Source organism: Arachis ipaensis, chromosome B04 (genome assembly GCF_000816755.2).
Source record: "Arachis ipaensis cultivar K30076 chromosome B04, Araip1.1, whole genome shotgun sequence".
Lineage (NCBI taxonomy): Eukaryota > Viridiplantae > Streptophyta > Magnoliopsida > Fabales > Fabaceae > Arachis > Arachis ipaensis.
This window is the reverse complement of record NC_029788.2, coordinates 7,727,633-7,738,384: the sequence shown is the minus strand read 5'-3', so window position 1 is coordinate 7,738,384 and position 10,752 is coordinate 7,727,633. Positions and strand designations below refer to the sequence as shown.

At 34.0% G+C, this 10,752-nt stretch overlaps 3 protein-coding genes across 4 annotated transcripts in view; 1 reads left to right on the top strand and 2 right to left on the bottom strand.

The window, feature by feature from the left end:
- LOC107635957 (protein MAIN-LIKE 2-like) overlaps positions 1-604 on the bottom strand; it is a 1,520-nt gene extending 916 nt beyond the window's left edge. Inside the window, exon 1 of the mRNA XM_016339504.1 lies at positions 574-604. Coding sequence (XP_016194990.1) covers positions 574-604 — 31 coding nt within the window. The remainder of the gene's footprint in view (positions 1-573) is intronic.
- Positions 859-3,294, top strand: LOC107635956 (pentatricopeptide repeat-containing protein At4g16390, chloroplastic-like). The gene has a single exon (XM_016339502.2). The coding sequence runs from the start codon at positions 859-861 to the stop codon at positions 2,989-2,991; it is 2,133 nt and encodes a 710-aa protein (XP_016194988.1). The 3' UTR covers positions 2,992-3,294.
- LOC107638717 (microtubule-associated protein 70-5) lies at positions 4,339-7,613 on the bottom strand. 2 transcript variants are annotated; one of them, XM_016342078.2, is made up of 11 exons: positions 7,351-7,613; positions 6,934-7,019; positions 6,788-6,853; positions 6,515-6,685; positions 6,277-6,447; positions 6,033-6,188; positions 5,805-5,951; positions 5,607-5,678; positions 4,997-5,509; positions 4,747-4,909; positions 4,339-4,670 (listed from the first exon to the last, which is right to left on the bottom strand). In XM_016342078.2, exons 1-11 carry the CDS (start codon positions 7,448-7,450, stop codon positions 4,663-4,665), a joined length of 1,653 nt encoding a protein of 550 aa, XP_016197564.1. In that variant the 5' UTR covers positions 7,451-7,613; the 3' UTR covers positions 4,339-4,662. The 2 variants fall into 2 exon arrangements, with proteins under 2 accessions (XP_016197564.1, XP_016197565.1); XM_016342079.2 differs by having other exon boundaries at positions 4,747-4,894; positions 7,351-7,612.

Here is a 10,752-nt window from a genome sequence, read left to right as displayed (position 1 = left end):
TTAACTTTTTAACAATAATAATTATAATTAAACAATATTAAAAAAATTTCAAAACAAAACTTACATATGTTGAAAAATAATAATAATCATTCTGTTTATATTCCTAAATTCAATTTCTAACAACTATAATAATAATTAAGTTTCTAACAATAATAATTATAATTATAAAATTAAAAAATTTCAAAAAAAACTTACATAATCAGAATAGCTGAGATAATGTATAATATAAAGTTCGGAACTATCAACATCTCTAACTTTATGTTTCTTTGGCATTTTAATTTTTTTTCCAGCATGCAGAACAAGAAACAGTGGAGAAAGGAAAAAAAATAAGAGTGTGAGCTCTTTGGTATGAAAGTGAAAGTGATTGTTCACATGATGGGTGTGGGTCTCTACTCTCTTGCATGGGTCTATATTGGGATTAAAGGTACCGTTGCAGGGAGGTGTCTGTGCACGACATGTGTTTAGGGCGTCACAACTCGAACCATGCATTTTGCCCTTAACAACTCGGATCGTCTGATTAGCACTCGCATGATCCGATTTGTGTTACTCTGACACTATAAGAATGTGAAGTACCCGTGTTCTCCATATCCCAATCCAACTCCATTGTGCTCCCATATTCAAATTAAAAAGCGTAGCATGGTTTAGATTTATCTTTTTTTTTTTTTATTTAACAAATTGTTTAATTAAAGCAAAAGTAACTAACGCTAGAGTCAAAAGTGCCAATCTTTTTTAACACTAAAATTAAGGTTGACTAACTGAAAAGTTCATTCGTTGTACTTTCCCATAAACCACCAATACTTCCCTCTATCAGAAATTCCGAATACTGAGAGGCAAACTGTGTGACGGTTGAAGGTGCAAATGGCTGAGTCTTACCGTCTACGCTTTTCTCCTTCATCCACCGCCACCTCCACCTCCACCTTCAACTCTCGCTCTTCCTCTTCCCCTCACTTCAAACTTCTAAACTTTCCTTCTTCCTCCCACAAGCTTTCTTACCTCCACACTCAATCCAAAACCCCTCTCCACGCCTCCTCGCACAACCCCTTTACATTTACACAACATCATGAACATCCCAATTCTCCAGAAGCTGCAAATCCTCACGACCCACATGCAAAGTCTCAACCTTTATCCAAAAACCATATTTGGGTCAATCCCAGAAGCTCCAGAGCCAAACACCTTCGCAAGAAGAAATCCCTCTCTTCCATTTCCGGTTCGTCGTTTTCGTCTCTCTTGAGACTTGCAAAGTCTTTAGACTCTTGCAGTCAACAAGATGTCCCTAAAATACTAAACTCCCTAGGGGGCAAGATTGTTGAACACGATGCTGTGTTTGTTCTTGATAACATGCTGAATCCTGAGATTGCACTGATTGTACTTAAGTACTTCCAGCAGAAGATTAAACCCCAAAAGCATGTTGTTCTTTACAATGTGACCCTTAAGTTGTTTAGGGAGGTTAAGGATTTTAAAGGTGCAGAGAAGCTGTTTGATGAAATGATTCAGAGAGGGGTGAAGCCTAGTATTGTTACATTCTCTACTATGATAAGCTGTGCTGCCACGTGTTCGTTGCCACATAAGGCTGTGGAGTGGTTTGAAAACATGCCTAGCTTTGAGTGTGAACCCGATGATAACATATGCTCAACTATGATTTATGCTTATGCGCGTGTTGGTAATGCCTATAAGGCTCTCAGTCTATATGATCGTGCAAAAACTGAGAAGTGGCATGTTGATAAAGTGGCATTCTCAGCATTGATTAAGATGCATGGCAAGGCAGGGAACTATGATGGATGCTTGAATGTCTACAATGATATGAAGTTTTTTGGTACAAAGCCTAACTTGGTAACATATAACAGTGTGTTGTATGCCATGGGGAGAGCAAGGCGCGCCTGGCAAGCAAAGGTTATATACGAAGAGATGGTAAGCAATGGTGTTTCGCCAAATTGGCCAACCTATGCAGCTCTACTGCAAGCCTACTGTAGAGGTCGGTTTAAGGAAGATGCTCTCAGTGTTTATAAGGAAATGAAGGAAAAGGGAATGGACATGAATGTAGTTCTTTATAACATGCTTTTAGCTATGTGTGCTGATGTTGGCTACACAGATAAAGCTGTTGAAATTTTCGAGGACATGAAAAGTTCTGCAGCTTGTCGGCCTGACAGTTTTACGTTCTCATCCTTGATTGACATGTACTCTTGCATTGGGAAAGTTTCAGAGGCAGAAGAGACACTGAATGAAATGATTGATAATGGAATTCAGCCCAATATTTTTGTTCTGACATCGCTTGTGAGGTGCTATGGAAAAGCCAAGAGAATAGATGATGCTGTCAAGATACTTAATCAGTTTTCGGGTTTGGGGATCGTTCCGGATGATCGCTTCTGTGATACTCTTCTGAATATCATGATCCAAACCCCAAAAGAAGAACTTGTTAAGCTAACAGATTGTGTTGAGAAGGCTAATCCGAAGCTCGGTTCTGTGGTAAGATGTTTGTTGGAAGAGCAGAAGGGTGATGTAGTAGATTTTAGAAGGGAAGCATGTGAACTTTTCAACTCAGTTGATGCTGAATCGAAGAAGTCCTTTTGCAATAGTCTAATTGATCTTTGTGTCAACCTGAATAAACCAGATAGAGCATGTGATCTTCTAGACCTGGGGCTGAGGCTTGGGATATATACAGATATACAGTCCAGGTCTCAAACTATGTGGTATCTGCATCTAAAGAGACTCTCACTTGGAGCTGCTCTGACTGCATTATGTTTCTGGATTAATGACTTGTCGAAGGCTTTGGAATCCGGGGAGGACCTTCCGCCATTACTCGGAATTGATACTGGGCTTGGGAAACACAAATTTGCAGATAAAGGTTTGGTAAGTGTCTTCGAATCACATTTGAGGGAACTTAATGCTCCATTCCATGAGGCTACACATAAGGCTGGCTGGTTTTTTACTACAAACAAAGCAGTCAAGTTATGGCTGCAGTCTAGGTGTTCAACTAAAATAGTTGCTGCTTAGAAACTTCAAGGTTTTTTAGGTGTTCTAACAGTGTCTCCCTCACCATTGATGGTGTTATTTTAGGGAGTCATTTGCCAAGTAGTTTTTATGCATTTTCCTATCCCTTTTGCAGAAATTTTGAACTAGTAGATTAGAAAATTAATATCTTTCAAATAAATTTTGGATTTATTAGAGAAAAATGAAGTTCTGATTCTAGTATACACTATACAGTGTAGTGGCTAGCAAAATATGAGTGTTCTTTACTGTAAAGATTTTAGTTACAAAAGATATAATAAGACAAATTTCGTATTATTTTGGACTCTTTTACCTCCTCTTTTACAAAGTAACTATCAATTTGGACAAAGTTGTACATTGAAAATCGATGTATTTGAACAATTTATATATTAATTGAAAATACAGACGACAAAATATTTTAATCTCAAGAATGAAGTATGAAAGGGCTTCTGATTTCAACGCCAAAAGGGGCTTCTGACTTTCTGTTAATAATAATATTTGGGAAGTAGTGGACTTAGAACTTGAAATCTTATCTAAAGAAGCTCTCATATATATATATATATATTAGAAGTCAAAATAAGAATGAATTGTGTGTGATGGCATGCACGTTAAGAAGACCTTCAACTAAAAAATTGACCTAAAGCTCTTTATATAAGGGAGAGAGCTTTTGTTCATTTCATCATGCAGAAAGCACTATGGGAAACTGTATGGCTTGTCACTCTCAACCAAAGAAGCAAACAAGAGGTCCTCTAGTTGAAGAAAGACGAAGAGAGGTCGATGCCTCGGCGCCAGTCGAAAAGATGAGCCCTGCTGATTCTAAACATTACATAACGGTTTGCTCGAAGCTGCAGGATGGGGAGATTTACCATCTTGTGAGAACAAATGACAACAGAAAGCTGAGGACAAGCAGTGTGAAGATTGTGGTGACTACAAAACAATTGGCACTGCTTTTAGGTGGACCAAAGAAGTTAAAAATCAGAAGTGGTGTCGACCGTGTCCGGGAAAGTCCTGTATATCGAGGCTGCAGAAAATGGCTGCCTTCTTTACCAACTATTCCTGAAGTGCAGAACTATTGAATAGTTGTATAGTTTTTGCAGTTAGTATTACAACATTTTCTGAGAGGTTCTGGGTTGTATGTATCTACTAAACAATATCAAGGATGTTTACTTGTTTAAATTTTTAAAAGTAACAGCAGGGAGAACCAATAGTTGTTAACTTTCATTGCTTTAGAGATATTACTGGTAGAATCTCCATGTGTTCAATTGTTTTCAAATAAAAGATTGTAATAATCCATGATGAACATAGGTAGACATCCTTATGGCTATGCAGTTTAGAATTTATATAGAATGAGTCTTGAGATCACTGGGGAACAATTTTCTTCACAACCATCATAATGCAGAAATGTAACTGAAATTGTTTTCTTCATATTAAGTATGCTCATATTCTTGCCGATGTTTTTGATAAACTTGGCTTGTATATAGCATTCCACAGTCAGAGAAAATCAAATATCAATATTATTTATCTAAATATAGTGGAAGACATAGTAATCCTTCTGTGTGTACATTCAAATCCCTGACTCTCTTTCTCCAATTGAGAGTTTATTTCAACACAAATGAAAATCTCATGACAATAAATCTCCTTCATTGTTCTCTAGATAAAGAATCTTCAGCGCTCGCTTTATCGCCCTGCAGTGATTTTGTATCGATGTTAAGGTACTTAAAACAGTTATAACAGTTATCAGAACTTAAAATGTTACAGAACCTTTGAGAGGAGTTGAGCTTCTGTTTCTTCTGTTTATTTCTGACTTTGTTGGTGTAGCCTCCTTTTCTCTAACAGCTGCTTCTCTTCTCATTTTCTTACACTCCACTTCCATTGCCTTTGTAAGTGCATCGACTTTCTTTGTAAGCATCTGCAAGCCATATACCTATTTATCTCATAACAGAATTCAAAGAAACTTGTTTGGAGTAAGAGACAAATATAGAAATTGATTGAATAACTCTGTTACTAGTACCTTTATTTCCTCATCTTTGGTTTGCAAACTACTCTCTTTAACTCCACAAAACTTCCTCAAACTGATGACCTCTTTTTGAAGCCTATCATACAGAAAACCTGAGACCATATCATCCTTGGTTTTGGAGTCATCTGCTTCTCTCTCATTATTGCAGCTATCTAAGTTCATTCCTGTGTTGTTCACCTGCATCTCATTTTCCTTTTCACTACTATCACCAACTTTACTTCTTGCCCATATACCTTTCTTCAACACGTTTTCCGCAGAACCGTGTTTCCTTTTTGTAGTTCCACCTTGTCCTAGGTTCCCAGCAGCAATGTCTGTGTTGTTTTTCATGCTTGGTTTCTGGAACAAAGAGCTTCCAACAGAAGATCCTCTTGGTTGTGATGTGGATCTGCTTCTTAGTCCACTATTAGTAGCTAAAAAACTCAAGATGCTAGACTTTTCTGTTTTTGGAGATTCACCAAACTGTTTTAAGCCTTCTTCTAGTGTTTTCAACCTCAGCTTTAGTTTGTCCTGAAAAGAAAGAAAGAATGAAATAACAAACAACAATATCTACAATATAAGTTGATGCAGATGCTTCTATAATCTATATCAATCTATATAATTTTACCTTCAATTGTGACTCTGCCTTTGCTGTTCTCTCTGATATAGCTAGCTTTTCTTTCAATCGTTGCATCTCGGCCTACATATGTAACAGCATACTTGATCATAAAACATTTCTTGCTCATACTTGAATGGCCAAGTTTTAGGATAAAAGATTCATTTGAACTGCTTTCTTCAGCATCTTTTTTTCATTATAGTTATGTACCTGCATAATCCTCCTTTCTTCTAGCCATTGCCGGACCGGCATGACCTTATCCTTTTCATCCTTCCACTCATTAGCCACAACAGTTGCAACTCTGTTAGCTGAAACTTTCACTCTTGCTAGCTCCCTCTCCAATGTCCTCTTCTCCTCCTGAAAAGTTTGTGCAAAATCATGTTACTACAAAGACCAACCATAAGTTTCAAAATGCAAGAATTCATAACATATGCCTACTTGCAGTTCAGAAATCTGTCGCTTATAGTCTCGAACGGCGTTAGCAGTTGTTCCACTAGCTAATATGACCTCCTCAAGTTCATGAATGGTTTGGCTAAGCTTTTCAACTTCCATGATCTTTTGGCGATGCGTTTTCTCTAAGATTTTGTTCTCCTCCTGTCAATGGTAAGATGAAAATTGATTGAACAGCATAATAGTTTCACTATAGAAACCAATTGTGAACAAGAATCATAGAAACTCATGCCTGGCAAATCTCAATCTGTCTCTTCAGATCAAAGTTTTCATTCTGTACTTCCTCAACTATTAGAGCCCTCTCTAGTGCACTTCTTAATATCCTCTCTGCTTCGAGCAATGCCGACTCTTTCGACTTTGTGAGCCGTTCCAATGCCTTCTTATCTTCTTGCAGTGCTTTAATCTGAAGCAAAGATGGGTGTTAGGACTATCATTTTATATAATTCTCCTACTTTTCAATATAATCATACCTCATTTTTATACAACTTGATCTCATCCTCAAGAGGAGTGATCACACTCTCAAATGGAATATAATCATCATCCTTCTCATCTAAATGTACCCTTCTAAGAGCTGCTTCTGCTGCATATTGCGCAGCCAAGGCGTCTTTCTTTTCTTCTGTCAGTTTCTTGATTTCTAGATTCTTCACATGAACAGATTTTGAAGTAAATGGATTTTAGAACTTAGCATTGTTTGACATGCTTCTATCTATGTTACAATCTATACTATTACTATATCAGTGTACCTTGTCCTTAAGATGATTCTCGGTTGTTCTAAGTTTCTGATCCAGTTTACTAACTTCATTTCTCAGCTGGAATTGGAGAAAAATTAAGTTTCAATCTACTGATAGTGTAAGCAATAATAAATAAATAAACTAAGCATTAAAAGTACCTCTTCTATGGCCTTATCCTTGAGAGCTTCAGTTGCCCTTAAGGCCTTGACTTCACCCTGGCAAGTTGCAAGTTCCTTACCCTTTTCTGCAATGGTTTCACAACTTAGTTATCATATTAATAGATGAATACACACTGAGATATGAAATTCTCATACCATATTCATTTTCCTATGTTGTGACTCATTTATTATATAATTGAAGTTAATGATTCCTTTCATGAACAAACAATGTGTGCTATTGTTAGTTAAATCCTTCTATTATATAATATCTCTCTACCAACTTTTGAAGTTTTAATAAAATTGATTTGCAGTGCTTAATTGACTTAAAAAGCCAACATTATTAAAGTCAAAAGGAACCATATGCTGAAGCATATAATAGAAAACAATATGAGAGAGATAGATATATGTATTGTGAACCTATGAGTTGGTTTTGGAAACCATTAATCTCCAAGACCAAAGGGTTATGTAGGACAAGTGGAACCTCCTCTTCACCATTTAGCTCTCCCAAAGTCACCATCTCAAACACAAAAATGGTCACACTAAGTTCAACTAGGCTTAATGGATATGTATATATACTTGATTTTCCTTTTTCTCCTTTGGTTTTCTTGTTTAGTGGTGGTAAATGCACACAAGAGATATATGTGTAAGGCTTAGTCCAAAAACACCAACAAGAAATGATGATTCAAGTGCAATGTGTATATATATATATATGGTGGAAATTCAAGTGCAGTGAACTTCACGTGAAGTTGATACCTGAGAGCTGTTAGATAATTTAACTGATTTGACTAAATTTTCATCTAACGGCTCTGAAGTATCAACTTCACGTGAAGTCGACTTCACCCTGAATTTTCACTTATATATATAATACTTAGTGTGTGTGTGAGAGAGAGAATTATGGCTGAAAATATGAAAGTCTATTCTTGTAAGGAATTGACCGTAAAGAGTGGCAAGGCATTCCCCTTCAGTGAAGCAAGCTTCAGAACTAGTAACTAGTTTAGTTCATTGGATCCTCCTAAATTCTTCCATGATAGCAACCCTTACTTTCTTTTTCTTCTTTTTTTTTTTGTTAATTTTTATTTTAAAAAAACATTTAATTTTGATGCATTTAGAGTGTAAAAAAAATTATTTGATCATCCAATCAAAAATTAATTATTTTTAATAATATGACATTACATAATTAGAATATAAAAATTAAATTCTTTTAAAATGTTTTCAAGTCAAAAGATAAATAACATCAAAGCTAGTTCAATAGGTGAAATTTGTCTCACACTTATAAATATTATAAAGATCATACTTTTAAGTCAATTTGTAATATCTATAATTAATTGTACTAAGTCAGATATGATAATCATGTTAGGAAAATGGATTAGGTGGATGCTTTTATTCAGTGAAAAATGATAATTACAGTGATGCCAAATGTTATTTGTTGGTTACTACTTATACCTTCTAGAACAAAATTATTTTTCCTACCTGAATTCATTACCAATCATATAGCATAAAATAAATAAATAAATAAATAATAAAATAAAAAGTACTGCACTAGTGGTTGGTCACATTTCTGCATAGTTTTTCATACAAATATACAGTCATATTGTTTTTTCAGCTGACATATTTTGCTTCAATCTCAATTAACATTAATATTATTAGATATACAAAGAAGTTCTCGAATATGAAGATAAAAGACTTCATAGAACTAGAGTATATGATTGAATTTTTAACAGTTTTAATTGAAAACAACATGGTTATATACTTAAAAAAATTGTAACTCCTATGGTAAAACTCTCCTCTATTTTTTTTTGGGTTAAATTACACCGTTGATCCCTATACTTTCAGTGAAATTGCAAATTAGTCTCTACACTTTAAAAGTTTGTAATTAGATCTCTAAAAAGAATTAAAATTTATAATTTAGCCTCTGTTGTTCAAAAAATGTTTGATTTAACAGAATATTCTCAACATATTCTCTATTTTAACAGAATATTCTCAACATATTTTGAAAATATTTTGTTAAATCAACACTTTTTAAACGGCCGGAACTAAATTATAAATTTTAATTCTCTTTAGAGACCTAATTACAAACTTTTAAAGTGTAGGAACTAATTTACAATTTTACTAAAAGTGTAGAGACCAACCGTGTAATTTAACTTTTTTTTTTTTTTTAAATGCTATGAAAAAACATAAGAAAGCCTTAAAAAAATTGTAACTCTTTTTGGCATAGTAACTAATGCTTCATTCATTTCATTTGAAATCTAAAAATTGTCATATCAATCTTGTTTCATAAAATAATATATATCATTTTGGACTATTGTATTGCTTAAGCGCTAAAAACGTTTTTAGATCATTTTTTCTTTTACTTATTTGAAGCCACTCAAAAGGCAATGATATATATATACTACTTAATTAAGAGTCATGACTCTACTTTGAAAGAGACCAACTAAAGTGGCTTCAAAGTACAAATATATAAATTTGAAAATCAATATTAAAAGTTGTCATCTTTGCTTATAAGTATATTAATTAAAAAAGGTTAAAGAAAAGAAAAAGAAAAACGGCTTCTACACACAAAGAAAGGTGTGTGTTTTGCTTATTCTATGTTTGGATATATGTTACAACAAATGGAAGGGTTTACCTACAACCACAAATCTTCTTCACTTTAAAATAGACAAGAGTCACATAGATACATACTAAGTTTTTTTTTTTTTTTGGTTTGCACCAGGGTACGGGTATCCATCAGGCCGGAAGCCCAATGACTAATCCCTCGGGTACTGAGGCAAAGTGGGCAACCCTCCCAAGCAAGCAAGCTCCATTTCCATCCTCGAGTGAGTATCGAATCCGAGAGAGATGGTTAAGGGATACAAACCCTCATCCATCTGTGCTAACTTGCGTTGGTAAATACATACTAAACCCTAAACCCTAAACCCTAAACCCTAAACCCTAAACCCTAAACCCTAATTCATTTCAATTAAAAAAAAAAACAGAGTTAAAAGGAGTTTTTTTATCATTGTATATAGTTGTATAGTTCTATACTTGTATATAATGAAAATTATGATAATTTACTTTAAATTTTGATCTCTTTTGTATTTTTTATTTTTCAAGTAATTTTTTTTTGGTAAATTGTTAACTATATAAAAAATAAAAAACGATCCAATAAGCATGTGAGCACTAGTATTATATTATGTAATTGAAGTTAATGATTCTTAATTTGATTTTACATTATTACTTACAATAGTTTGATAGTGATGTGATATAATAGTGGGATCAAACTAATTTTATAAGTTGGAGTGATTGTTATTATCTTTAAGGCACATATTTTATATATGTTGGTTTAAATTAGTGGAAATAAAAATTAAATAATCTCTCCAACCAAAAACAAAAAGGATCGGATTAACAATATGAACTAAGATGACGAACACATATATAAAATAGAAAAATAATGTATAGCATGAAATATATAAATATTTACGTGCTCAAACTTAAAAGCTAAACTAAAATACTTGTCATCAACTAAAATATTCAGCATTTGTCTAAAATCTAAACGTGCAGCGACTTCTAAATAAATATATTTCAGCAAATAAAAAATGAAACTCGATGACTAAAGACAATTTTTTAAAAAATAACCACTCATCCTGACTAAAGACAAGTTAATAAAATAACGGAAGCCTCTACCCAAAATGGTAGTTGTAGAAAGGGATGTTTTTATCTTTGTCCATCAATTGTAATGTATAAGTATGTAATTTAAAATAAATAAATGAAGAATTATTTTCTCAATTGTCTTCTAGTCGTAACATTTTTTTTGAGAAGTAAAAAAAATTAGAACAAAAGTCA